This window comes from Phlebotomus argentipes, unplaced genomic scaffold, assembly GCF_947086385.1.
Source record: "Phlebotomus argentipes unplaced genomic scaffold, Phlebotomus argentipes genome assembly contig_46, whole genome shotgun sequence".
Classification (NCBI taxonomy): domain Eukaryota; kingdom Metazoa; phylum Arthropoda; class Insecta; order Diptera; family Psychodidae; genus Phlebotomus; species Phlebotomus argentipes.
This window is the reverse complement of record NW_026776153.1, coordinates 573,200-586,563: the sequence shown is the minus strand read 5'-3', so window position 1 is coordinate 586,563 and position 13,364 is coordinate 573,200. Positions and strand designations below refer to the sequence as shown.

At 39.6% G+C, this 13,364-nt stretch overlaps 2 protein-coding genes across 3 annotated transcripts; one reads left to right on the top strand and one right to left on the bottom strand.

The window, feature by feature from the left end:
- Window positions 1–886: 886 nt before the first annotated feature.
- LOC132262131 (activating transcription factor of chaperone) lies at window positions 887–11,963 on the bottom strand. Of its 2 annotated transcripts, XM_059761279.1 has the most exons (5): window positions 11,828–11,963; window positions 10,133–10,408; window positions 9,971–10,069; window positions 3,274–3,497; window positions 887–2,600 (listed from the first exon to the last, which is right to left on the bottom strand). In XM_059761279.1, exons 2-5 carry the CDS (start codon window positions 10,275–10,277, stop codon window positions 1,887–1,889), a joined length of 1,182 nt encoding a protein of 393 aa, XP_059617262.1. In that variant the 5' UTR covers window positions 10,278–10,408; window positions 11,828–11,963; the 3' UTR covers window positions 887–1,886. The 2 variants fall into 2 exon arrangements, with proteins under 2 accessions (XP_059617262.1, XP_059617271.1); XM_059761288.1 differs by lacking the exons at window positions 9,971–10,069; window positions 10,133–10,408; window positions 11,828–11,963 and adding an exon at window positions 6,223–7,554.
- Window positions 11,964–12,224: 261 nt separating this feature from the next.
- LOC132262408 (large ribosomal subunit protein uL30) lies at window positions 12,225–13,364 on the top strand. Its single transcript, XM_059761684.1, has 3 exons — window positions 12,225–12,295; window positions 12,370–12,670; window positions 12,856–13,364. Exons 2-3 carry the CDS (start codon window positions 12,372–12,374, stop codon window positions 13,310–13,312), a joined length of 756 nt encoding a protein of 251 aa, XP_059617667.1. The 5' UTR covers window positions 12,225–12,295; window positions 12,370–12,371; the 3' UTR covers window positions 13,313–13,364.

Below are 13,364 nucleotides of genomic sequence, written 5' to 3'. Positions count from 1 at the left end.
TCGACGAAATGACAGGCAAAACCAGCAAGAGCGCCAAAATACCAATGAATTTGAGCATCTTCTTGAAGAAGAGAATCTTCAGGAGGATTTTTCCCAGCGCAAACAGCCCAATCTTGATGGGGAAGAGCTTCGCCAGGTAGAGACTCTCTCCGGGACGCGCAGGCACGGGCGGATAGGGAGGATAATGTCCAGGATTCCGTCCGGGGAATCTTCCTGCCGCCGGATAATTGTGATAACCATCGAAGCCCTGATTGTAGCCCTCATTGTAGCCATAATCCTGCCCTGGTGCTGCGAAATCAGATGGATTGTGCGGATTTCCATACTCATTGGGCGCCATTGGTGCAAATCCTTGCGCTCCTGGCGCAGAACTGTAGGCGATTGTGTTGTAATCCTGCTTATAAGAGTCCGAATATCCATACTGATCAGGCTGATTGAAGGGTTGATTGTATCCGCTGCCGCTCGGGAAGTAATCACTTCCTGGACTCCCTGAATAACCATTCGAGTCACTGTTCTTCGCGAGGGCCAACAAAATCATCACAACACTCTTGGACAGCATCTTCAACACCACTGAGCAAACGCCGCTCTCGCGTATCCTCTAAATATAAAGACTGTCTTTGGCGTAGAAATCAAGTGCAGAGGGAGAAAATCCATCGATGAACTTTATGATCCTCGTCATTGTTTCGCTTCATATTTGCCATTCCACTAATTTCACGATGCCTGAGAGTGCATAAAAGGCATAAAATCAGTGAAATTGACAGAATTACTGTCGCAAGAAGAGCTTCCTAATCTCTCTTTTTTGCTGTCGCGCAGTTGACTAGGTCAAGAGTAGCAATGTTATCACATCAATTGCGCAATGCTCAAGTGCAGAAATGTTAAATCTTGGTCGTTTTTTTCCATATGTAACCCTTTATTATATATTTTTACTTGAAATCCAGACAAGAATCAAGGTGTACACAAATTTATTACACAATGTCAGTTGCAATGTAGCCAAGAATTAAAATTGCACCAATTGTGCAAAGCACTAAACAAATAAGAATTGGTATACAAAAGAATCTTATATTCCATCTCTCTCTTTTTCTTTCTCTTTCTGTGCAAGAGAGTTCTTAAACAAATATATTCAATTTATGCTATTTTTCTGAATCAGTGGAGAATAATTTTTTTCAATCGTGTCACTTTTTCTCATTTTCTTTGCTTCTTAGAGGTTTAACAGAAAAATGCAATTTCGGTGTAAGTTTTTCTTTTTGCTCCCCTCATTTTGACCATCAATTTGTCTAATCCTCAAAAGACACCTTAAGAAAAACTTCAGTTGATTTAACGTCACAAGCAAAATAAATGTCTTTGGGAGAGAAATTGATGCATCTTCAGAGGTAAAATTTACAAAGGGAATTGAAGGGAATACAAGGACAATTTCTACAATATAAAAAGAAAAGTTAGTGTCCTCAAGAAGACAACGAAGAACTACAAACTCATTTTACACCTTTTTTCTTTCTCCAATAGTAAAGAAGTATTTTCTGACATTATTTTGCTACAAATAAACTAATAAAATGCGATGAACGCAAATTTCTATTCATAATGTGATTTCTACAAAGTATTTTAATGCTATATTTATCCTTAATTTGTATATGTGTAAACATTAATTTCCTCTCAACTTCATCTTCTCTCATCTGACTTAACACTTAAACGCCCAACTACTCACTAGAGAATTATTAGTTATCCTTAGTATTTAAACAGTAGTGCAAAATAAAAATCATATTACTAAAAAAAAAGAACATAAAGTAGAAAAGTTACTTTTGCAAAGTAATTCAAAGAAAAAAGTTAGAACATTAAAGATAAATTGGGGCTCAACTTTAGACCCGATTCGCGCCTTTCTCGCTCTCGCTCTCTTTCTAGTCCAGCAGACCCTTCGCCTTGTACACCTCGCGCATGAGACCTTTCAGGTACTTAATTTCACGCTTCAAGTCCGCCGCCTCGACTCTCAGCTTCTCATGCTCCTGCTGCAGACCGCGCTCCTCCTCCAGCACCTCCTCGATCTCCTGCTTCTTCTTCTTCCTGTACCGCGTGGCCGCATTCTTGTTCTGCTCCTTCTTCCTCGACTTCTTGTCCTCCGAGCCGCGCGCATACGGTCGTGTGCGCTTCTTCGTCACGCCGCCACCACCCAAGATCGCACCACCGCCCAATCCTGCCACCTTGGATGCCTTCACACGCGTCTCCGGCACCCAATCCTCGTCGTGCGAGTAGCTGGAAGCACTGAAGGACGCTTCGCTGCGCGGTGAGAGACTCGCCGGTGTCGACATAAACTCCGAACTGTTGTCATCATCATCCGTCCAATCCGGCAAGTCTTGCGCTCTGCTGCGCACCAGCTCATCCACCAGCTTCATCTCATGGTCAATGTCCTCGGGCATCGGCGACTGCACGATCTCAATCAAGTCCCCATCCACAACTGCCTGCTGTTCCTGGCCAGCAGCAGCAAACGGCGACAGCGTGTACTGCAGCGCATTCTCGCACTTGTCCCACTTCTGCGACTGCTGCTCAGGCAATGTGTAGAAGGATTGCGCGCTGGAGGAAGTCTCATACAGCACTGGCTCTTGATAGATGAAAGTCTGCAAGAAAACATCAACAGAGAAATGGTTACTAAAGAAACTAATGAAAAGTTTATTTTAAATATGAAAAGTTGATCTTTTAGAACTTATTTGAATAAAATGTACTTGAAGACTATTAAAAATCGACTTCGTAAACTTATATTTTCAATTTTTCAATTAACTTTGCCATTTTTCAGTCAATAATTCCAATAAATACTAATAAAATCGAACCAAATACAAGGTTTTTAAGGATTTTAAAGTAAATTTGACAAATTTTGCAGTTTGATTTGATCAAATGACGACTTTTTACCTTAAATTGAGACCCTCATCAAATGTACAAAAAATATACCTTCTTTCTCAACAACAAATCAACACTCAAATCATACTGGTTTGCCGAACATAAATTCTCTTTCAATTGTGAAATTACATTTATCTTTCTGCTTCACTTCTCTATCAGTTTCTGTTTCAATTTTAAAATAAAATAACTCATTTGTCCCATATTTTAAGGGGAAATTTTTCTCTATCATAAAAATTTTATTATGTCTTGTCTTGTGGACAAGTTTGCATCAATTTCTCATAATCATTTTAATGTGTGTCTCGATATAAAAGCTTCAAATTAATATAACAAATTTTACTAATTGATCTCTCTATAGTCGGTCAGTGAAAGATGGAGAGGAAAAGCCAAGAAACTCACCTGATCAATGCATTGTGCAGCCTCGGCGATCGTCAATCTCTGCGGCGACGTCTGCGGCGGCGTTTGCGGTGGCGTCAAGTGCGTCAATTCCACGGCATCGTAGACAATTTCAAACTCCTGAAGAAGCTCTTGCGTGTCCTGCTTCTTCACGGCGATCGGCTCGAGCGGCGGCGGCGGATATTCATCTATGCTCGGCATCACCATCTTCTCGTTGAGCCATTGTTCTAAGCGCACAAAAGAATAGAGAGCAAAAAAAGGCATTCAATCATAGAATTCTCTTCTTCTTTTTTCTCCACCTCATTAGCGCGCTTCTCTCTCTTGCGCGCGCAGTTCAACAGCGATAGCAACAAGTGAAGTTGTACAAAAAATGTGCGCGGCACAAATTGAGTTTACCCGGAACTGGAAATTTTGCTCTCAATCTCTCGTATAATTGTGATCTATCTCTCCTTCTTCTTATGTTCTAAGCTCAACCAGACATTCTTAACACAGCATTTTCGCCATTTTTCAACCATATTCACACACAAGGAATTCATCTTTTTCAATGTGGTGATCATTGAACTCAACTAATGAGCGCTCTAAATGATTTATAAATGCAAAAAAGAACTGTAGCAAAAATCCCTCTTACAAACTTCCTCATCTCTTTTCTCTCTTTCTCACTCTCAAGTCTTCATACCAAACGCGACAGCCTCGTAAAATATATTTACTAAACACTGGAGTTTCCGATTACGAGGCCTTCAATTTCAATAAATCAATCAATATTGATAATATACTGTGTCTCATTAATTCCCTACATTGCATCCACACATGATTAGAAGCACTCTTGTGACAAGTGACGCACTGATAAAATATCACTTGCACATATTCAATTTTTCCTCCCCTTGTTTGGTGGGGAAGAAGAAATTGACAAAAATCCAACAAACGCACTTTACTTGAGCGATGAGAGAGAGAGAGATTTAACCAAATAACCTTTGACCATTTACACTCGTACACTCGCTTGTCATCTGACCTAGATTTCAAGCTGAAAATACTAATCAATGTGTGGAAAAACTAATTGGCGATTGAGGCATATTTTAATTGAAAAGTCAACTTCTTTTCCAACAGCACAATATTGAATTAATTCGGTAGTTTGATATATATTTGAAGGTGATCTACTCAATAAAGATTAATCTGTGTAATTTTTCCTTTTTTCATCAAGGATTTTTCCAACACATAAAGTGGAAAAAATATCATTCACAAAACATTCATAGAAGAAAAGGCAGTGAAGATGTCACTTTCACCTCTTTCAACTGGAAATTTCTCTAATTTCTCAAGTGACCAAAAAGCAAATCAACAAATACAAAAAATCTCTCACACTTTTGGCCACACTTCTTCTTCTTCACAGCGAACATTCTTCTTCTCCTCTCTTCTCTTCCAGTCGCAACACTCATCCCAGAAGAGAAGAGATACTGCGCTCGACCAAGGTTATCATACGAAATGCAGAACGTATGCAAAATTAATACTGTTCGAGACAAAAATGTCCCATAGTTGAACGATCGGATCATGGACCGATTGATTGTGTTCCACACTCCTATCATCGCCTTCTCTCCTCCTCCTTCTCTGATGCGCCCGTTTTCCCTCATCTCATCTCGCTACACAACACTTTTATCACCACTCTCACGTGTGATCTTCTTTCTTTTGCCTCCTTTTCGTGACATATCGCAGATTTTTTTTACTGTCTCGCGCGCGCGTTTCTCTCTCTCTCTATATATATATTTTTAACAATTTACACTGTATTTTATAGACCCATGAATATTCAGATGAATTTTTCCATCAAATAATCTGTCTGTGCTAATCAAAAGAGGCAAAAATCAAATTTTGCGATGATGCAAGCATTTGCCAAAATTAAGGAATACAATTTTAAAGTTGATAATAATTCAGTTATTCAGTATTTATCAAGGAGACATGAATATTTCAGTGATCTTTACTTGATATATTTGTTAAAGATTACTGGGAAATGTTGATAAATTCATATTTTTGTCCTAAATACAACTTCAATCAAATAACACAAAGACGCAACTTCAATTTCTGCTTCTGATGCATATTCTGTACTTTTCTGTACAAGAATTGAATATCATACGACTTTTTGTGTTTGAAAATCACGCCAAAGTGTGCCAACAAATTCTTAACTTCTTTCTATTAACTTTAGTCATCATTCTATCGAGCTATTTGTCATCACATTTCCACTATTAGCGACCGTCTCTCCAAATCTCAAGCTCATTATGCGCTATTCAGTGAGCTTTCACAATACAATTTTAGTCTGTTTCTCTTGAGGCGTGTTATCATCACTCTCGAGAGACATTTAGCAGCGGCAATCGAGTGTGTGGTGCCACATTTTCAATGATAATCACACACGCTTCTCTTGTGGTCGTCGTGAGATGTTGTTGCTGAAGATAAACAACACGTAAGCTCCTCTCTGCTCTCTGTTAGGGACATTATATTCCACACCTCTACAGCAGAGGCTTTTCTCATATGTACATATTTTGAATCAAAAAATTTCCATAAAAACTTGTTGGCAATTCTATATCTCTCTCTCTCCTATTCCACACAACACCACAGAGCAAATGACCATGTCTTGTGCGCGCGCCTCTCTTGTGTTCCTCAGCAACAACAACCATCAACACAGATCGAGAAATCGGTGTGCCAGAGAGCAGAGAAGAGCATCCAGAAAGGGGTCAGCGAAGGACAGAGTGGCAAAGCAGAGATATTCAATTCCCACACTTCAACACACTGTGCTTTGCTAACGTGAAAAAAATGAGAACACAACGAAATTAGAAGAAGGTTGAGGAGTGAAAACGCCCTGAGATACACATTCACGCCCCAAAAAGGTCATACAATCAATTTTCATTCAATCAAACAACTCTAACGTCCTTCACATCGAAGAGAATATCATAGAGAAAAAAAAATACTAACCATACGTTGATATCATGTAGGTACTCATGAGTGTAGCTTTTTCGCCTACAAACACCTCTTATTTATCCCTAAGATTTCCCGCGCAATTTCTCGTTACACCTCCTCAAAGGTGTGTTTTTCCTTTTGCAATTTGCACGTGTGTATGTGTGTATTTGTCACTCGCTCACACACACCCACAGCCGAGAGAGTGAATTATTTATCGTTACTTATCTCTTCTTCTTTTTCTATTTTTACCTTGGAAACCGTGCTTTTCTTATTGATCAACAATTACAACAAAAATTCATATATTTTACTTGTACATTAAATTATGGCAATGAACGTTCATTTATCAAAACTAAAGAAAAAAATCACTTGAGATTTATGCTTTAACACAGATATTTTTCAGAAAAAAATATATTATTATTTTTCAAATTTTTATCAAATCAACAGACACAGAATTATTGGAATTGTTTTTTTTATTGGTATTTTATTCCCTCTTTAACTATTTCTTCCTTACTTTTAAATCCCTTTGAGTGGAACGTTGTTTTATGGCAAATAATAGTTATTTCCTTATTTACTGCTTTTCTCTTTTACTAATATTCTTTAGAGTTAGTTTTCTTTCGTATTTATTTCCTTAAGTAAGTGTATGTTATTGGGATTTTCCTTTGTTATTATTCTTCCTTCTGCAACTGTTGCGGTTTTTTAGATGTTTTTTCTTTCTTTATTATTATTTAGTAGATATTATTATATATGTTTTTTACTCCTCTTAGACAATAAAAAAAAGTTCAACAGTATCGTTTTTTCTTACTGTTTTGGTCGTCTTTTCACCAATTTTTGTGAATTGAAGACAATTTCACGGTTCCAAGTGTAACGATAAGCGCATGTATAGATCATGCTCACGGATTGAGCCAGTGTCCAGTCCTTATAATTTACATATAGAAACAATTCAAGAAACACTCCTTATTTTTTCACTCTCTCTCTCATTTCTGCTGCGACTCTCTCAGTTGCCGACGGTGAGATCCAATGCTGATCCTCACAGCTTCACAGCTTTGATCCTTGATTGATCAAACTTTCTCTCTCTCTCTCTCTTCAGGATTTTGTCCACTAATCCAAACTGTGGCACGAGAAAATCCACTAAATATTCCACCAAAAAAAAACGTTCTCACGTCAATACTTAATGATCAAAATAAGATAGTAAATCACAAAACTTCCCGTGAGAATTTGTATCTCATCAACTTGTGTTGCTATGCGGCTTTCGAATTTTTTTTCTGCCAAGGAGACAACTTTTCTTGTTTGGCACTTCTTGTCAGGGAATGTGAGACAAGAGAGAAGAAAATCATCCGCGATCGATCGAGTTCTCAATTCAACTGATCACACAGAAATTCCGTCCTCTCGTACGATCGCCAGTAATCTCTCACAACACAAACTACAACACAACACATTAACAAATATTCACACACTTTCTGCACACACGCGCGCATGCAATTTATGTTTATTGGACTAACAAGATGTGTTGGAAACACTGAGAAATATTTATATTATTAACTACATGTTTACGATCGCAAAACTTCTCTCTTGTGCCTTCGAATCTCCTTTAACAAAATACATAAACAGGCCATCGTGAGCTATATAGCAATATTCAGCAGCAGATACAATATTTTAAATATACACAACTTGTTATATTGATATTTTTTCTTGTCATCATTTTAAGGCTGGAGAGAGACAAATAGGACAAGTTTCTCAGATTTTTTTCCTCCAGACAATCTCCCTTTTATACAACACAACATTGCACTAAACTATCCATATCACAAGTCGAGAGAACAAATATAGATTAACACTTATTTTTACAATTTAAATGTGTGTATTTTCAAAAGCTCAACACTCAGAGTTGTTGTAGTTCAGCGAAGATCAACCTTGAGCTCTTTTGCTCCATACTTTTTTGCATTTTCTCAAAGACTACAACAACATCAAAACACTTTGACGTCCATTTAATGCACAAATCAATTAAAATTACTAAAGTGGACAAATCAACATGATAGAGAATTTATGATCTGGAATATTCTTGCTCTCATTCCACACTCAAATATTATTATTCTTTTGCCGATTGGACAAATCGTGTGTTCCATAATGAGATCAGCATTTAATTTATTATGCAAGAAAAAACCTTTCCTGCAACATTTTCATAAATTTGCCATAAAGGAAGTTAAACAAAAAAACTACCGAAAAAAGATCAATTTTTCAAACAGGAAGAACTCCAATGATAGTCCTTGAGAAGCATTCCAAATGTATCTCAGAGAATAATCTTTCTGATGTCGCAAATACATGGAAAATGCGGAAGAAAAGAATCTTAAAATTTCCCCACTCAATCACAGCATTAAAAGCGCTCGCGCGTTATCATTAGAGAATTTTGCAAAGATGGGAAGAAAAAAGGAAAAACTTTGAGAGGATCACACCAGTGACTTTTAGCCTCAATTAAAAGTAGAGGAAAAAATGCCAGGGAGAAAAAAGGCATTATCACAAGTGACCTCAAAATTCTGCTGTGTACAAAGTGTTAATTTTTCTGTCTTGCAGACTATTTTCAATTAAATTAACCCCAATTTTCAATTAATCTCTTCCCCAAGAGAGTTAATAGAAAACTTTTATAAATATAATGCATTCAAATATAGACACTTATTTGATAATTTATCATTTTTTTTCCTCAATAAATAAATATTGAATATTGCGCAGAAGAAAAAAAAAACTCACCAATGTAATGACAATTTACAGTCGTGTGCAAGAAATACGATCACGAATAACACTTTATTGGCGCAAATTGGAAGCATTTTCGTGCCATTTGAACATGACTTATTTAGTTGGAATATAACTAAAGCCAATAAAGTAAGGTATTTAATTCTTCTCCTTGTGCTCAAACAGAACAAACTAAAATTTAGTTCAAGAATAAGGGTTTATCCTCCAATCATTGCCATTAAATTGAATATCAACTTGCGTAAATATCATTGACGATCATCTGAAGATTGCCTTGAATGAATTTTATGCAGCATTTTTCATCTTCATTTTTCTTCTTTCTTTTTTTTAATGTTCATAAAATACAAATTCATGATGTTGCAACATGTTTTGCATACACCTGTACATAAGTATCGCACAATGCGAGAAAACTCGTTCTTCCACTTCCATTAAATTCCATCTTGTAACACACCAAACACTCGAGCCACAATACATTCAATCGCACGCCAAATCAACTGATATCAAAAGCAGACTCTGAGGAATTTCCCAAGCGTGACTCCAACGCTATTCCCCAGAGTCTCTCCTGATATCGCGCGCGCAATCGTCTCTGTGAGGAATTCAAATCAATTGTGCCTCTCAATATATATATTAAACTCTCATCCATTAACGTCACACACCAGCAAAATCATCGCAATCACATCTCACACAAATGATCGCCAGCAATCGCGAGTCGCAGCGTTATCACGCTCTCACGCCAAAGACGTGTGGAAAAAATGCCAAGCATGAGGCATTATCAGTCTGCTATTTTCATTCCCCTCACAGCACAGGTCATGGAGAGGCGCTCTTTTGGGCATCAAATGGAATGGCGCACCATGAACTGCTTCACCCGAAGGAGTATGTAAATAACTCTGCGTCAATCTCACATAACAAGGAAAATTCAACAAATCGCGAAGGCTTCACCACAAATTGATAATAATAATGTGGAAAACTTTCTCTTTCCCCCGAGATGATGTTAAGAATCGTGGAAATTGACTAAAATACTCACCATCTTTAATGTCCTCACTGAGTTCTGTGAGCAGTTGTTCGGCGACATGTTTTTTCTCTGGTGTTAAATCAAATTTAAAAAGTTCATCGATGGTCAGTTCTGCAAGAGGCAAAAACACATTATATTTCTCGCTATTGAAGAGCAACTCCTTTTGCCAACTACCATTTGTAGCAAAATAGTCCTCGCTGAGCCACGGATCATCGTTACTCTGCTCCAGAGCAACGTGGGTGGGCGACAGAGGTTCCATCTTGCCCACCCACTGAGCATTCTCTGAGAATAGCTCCATTGCGTTGTCCAGAAACTCCATCTCTGCTTGTTATTCCAACTTCTTCCGCTTCCAATACTACTGACGGCCGTAAGGATGTAGAAAGTTCTTGTAATTCCTTGACTTCTTGTGTGGAAAACACACTCAGCTCCGTGAAAAACGCCATTGTGGCACTGAAAAGAATCCAGAGAAGAAGAAAAGATCCTGATTGAGAAATTTTTCACCTCCAAAATTGTCACTCTTTTCTCGCCAATCAATTATTTCGCATTGCGCCCAGGTGAAAGGCTTCAGTGCGAAGTCATTCATCAAGATAGAGAGACTTTTCGCCACGCAGACGTTTATTTTTAGCAGCACTTTTGCTTGCACAGTTTGCCCAATATTCTCTTGCAAAAACTCTTGACACGTGTTAAATTCATAGACAAGGAGAAGATAATAAAGCCTTAAAGAATCCCTTCTATTGTAATCAGATTAAAGGATTTTCAATAAATGTTTGGAGTTAATGATAATCTTGCCAAATTCTTATTCTTATCAACCCTCAAAAGTCAAGTATGAATTTTCTTGTGTTTCTTGTCAATATTCTTGACAAGATTCTGTTTAAAATAACTTTAGATTTTCTGCTCATGTTCGCAAAATGCCAAGATTTTCCCCAGCAACAAAGTAAAAGCAAGGAATCTTGGGTCAAAGCAACAATTGATAACATTTGCAGACCTACAACTAAACAAAGTCGCAAAGTCAGCGAACAGTAAGATTTGGGAATAGGCGAACCTGCTTCCAATATGTTTCAAGTTAGCCCAATTCCTACTCTTTCCCTCTCGCCACTTTACTCAGCGCTAAACCGCTAAGAGCCGAAGAAAAAAAAACCACGAAATAATCCGATAAAAGCCAACCAACATATTGAGTAAGTGCGACTCGCGGTTGCCAAGTTATTCGTCTGAGAGAGTGAAAGGAATGTTTAAATGTTCAACAAACCCATAAATATCTCTTTAATATTAATTTTAGCCAGACGCACAATAAAAATATCGCATTGTTTTTATTTTGAGGAAACACTGGCGGAACTTTTCCTCTTCTATCATGTTCTTGGGGTGTAAAAAAAGTTGTTTTTGTCCAAAAATTCAAAACATTCTTTTCCATTATCAAGTCAGTCTTCTTCTTTGTTCAGAGATTTACGAACTTCAAACTGCGAGGAAGAGTTCAGCAGCGTCTGGAGATTTTCTTCGCGGTGCATGGAGGATGTTGATAAGCGAGTTTGCAGGTGAAATTGACCCACTTTGCCGCGCCTCCAAATTGCTCATCGCGTCTTCGGCCACTCTTCAAGGCGATTGCATCATCCTTGAAAGCACCCTCAACACTCGCCATTCCTGCCTCCGGGTCATTGACTCTGTCCGCTTCCTGGTAGAATCCCACCCCCTGCACTGTCCCGTGCACCTCTTCAACCGCTCGGCGGTGACATAATGCAAACAATACGACACGAAAGTGCATGGCGACCTCATTAGTCATCGTGAGGGGCAAAATGGCGGCGTGGCCAATATTTCCCACAATATTTTCATCCCCATTTCTCACCCAAATCAACCCAATTATTCAATGGTACTTACATCATTATATTACTGTTCTGTTGCAAGGCACACCTGCGTGTGCAGGACACTTAATGCACGGCTAGAAACCCATTTTCACCTCGATATGAGCGGGAGTAAAATTTGCGACACTTTCTTAGACTTCATGGGAAAAACGAATGGCGGCGCTGCTGAGGAACTGCGAGAAGCGCGCATGCTTCAACCCGGCTGACTGAAATCAAATTTTATTCAGTTTCTTCAATCATTTTAAACTCAATCAAAATATTAGTTATTCTATTTTTTTCTCTTAGAATTACCAGTGTTTTGTGAATTAATTCGTTAAATTAACCATCAGCTGACGATTTCTCTCCTCTCATTTCCTCCAGTACCACTTACGCTAAGCATGACAAATTGGTGTTCGCGGGAAAGTGCTCGAATACATCGACGGTGCTGCCACCACTGCGAGAACACTTCCTTTTCCACCAAACGTGCTGATTCGTGGAGCATCAGGTTAGATTTTGTGCTGAAAAAAGGGAAAATTCCCCGTGAAAATGCACTCAAAGTGGTCTTTTGGTGTTTTGCAGAAATGCCTGCGGCCGCTAAGAAGCCTGCTGAGGGGAAGAAACTCCCCGCGGTGCCAGAATCGAAGCTGAAAGTGGCGAAAACTCTGACGTCGCACAAGGACCGTGCATTGAAGATTAAGTTGCTGAAGAGGACCAAGGTGCTCCTCAGGAAGCGCGAGAACTTCCGTCGTGCCGAGCAGTACGCCCGGGAGTACAAGAAGAAGGAGCGCGATGTCATCGAGCTGAAGAGGCAGGCGAAGAAGGATGGCACATACTATATTCCGGCTGAACCCACGCTGGCGTTTGTTGTCCGCATCCGCGGGTGAGTTTTTTGCCCATTTCACTGTGTTTCCCTGCGATTGGTCGCATTGGGGGTGGCGAGAGGGCGCCTGGGCGTCCATCCGCTCTGTATTTACTGGTCAAAACACCCCCAAATTGTTGGCAAACACAGTGCGAAGAGGCGTGAAGAGACGGTGAAATTGAGGTTATGTCGCACTTGTTTTCCAGTATCAACAAAGTCGCCCCGAAGGTCCGGAAGGTCCTGCAGCTGTTCCGCCTGCGGCAGATCAACAACGGCGTGTTCGTGAAGCTCAACAAGGCCACCATCAACATGCTGCGGATCTGCGAGCCCTACATCGCCTGGGGCTATCCCAACCTCAAGTCCATCCGCGACCTGATCTACAAGCGCGGCTTCCTGAAGATCAAGGGCCAGCGCATTCCGATCACCGACAACCTGCTGATCGAGCGCAAGCTCAAGAAGCGCAACATGCAGTGCGTGGAGGATGTCGTGCACGAGATCTACACCGTCGGGCCGCACTTCAAGCACGCCACCAACTTCCTGTGGCCCTTCAAGCTCAACACGCCCAACGGCGGCTGGCGCAAGAAGAATAACCACTACGTGGAGGGCGGCGACTTCGGCAACCGCGAGGACAAGATCAACGCTCTGCTCAAGAGGATGATCTAAGCCAGAGACAGTTTTCGCGAATAAAGAGTCTGAGACGAAAATACCAGGAAAA

Excerpts from the sequence above, each read along its gene's own strand:
- LOC132262131 (XM_059761279.1), bottom strand. The coding sequence starts at position 10,277 with ATGGAGTTTCTGGACAACGCAATGGAGCTATTCTCAGAGAATGCTCAG. Across the intron at positions 3,498-9,970 it reads CAGTGAGGACATTAAAGATG|AACAATGGCTCAACGAGAAG; the intron begins GTGAGTATTTTA and ends TTGTGCGCTTAG. Across the intron at positions 2,601-3,273 it reads CTGCACAATGCATTGATCAG|ACTTTCATCTATCAAGAGCC; the intron begins GTGAGTTTCTTG and ends GTTTTCTTGCAG.
- LOC132262408 (XM_059761684.1), top strand. The coding sequence starts at position 12,372 with ATGCCTGCGGCCGCTAAGAAGCCTGCTGAGGGGAAGAAACTCCCCGCG. Across the intron at positions 12,671-12,855 it reads TTTGTTGTCCGCATCCGCGG|TATCAACAAAGTCGCCCCGA; the intron begins GTGAGTTTTTTG and ends CTTGTTTTCCAG.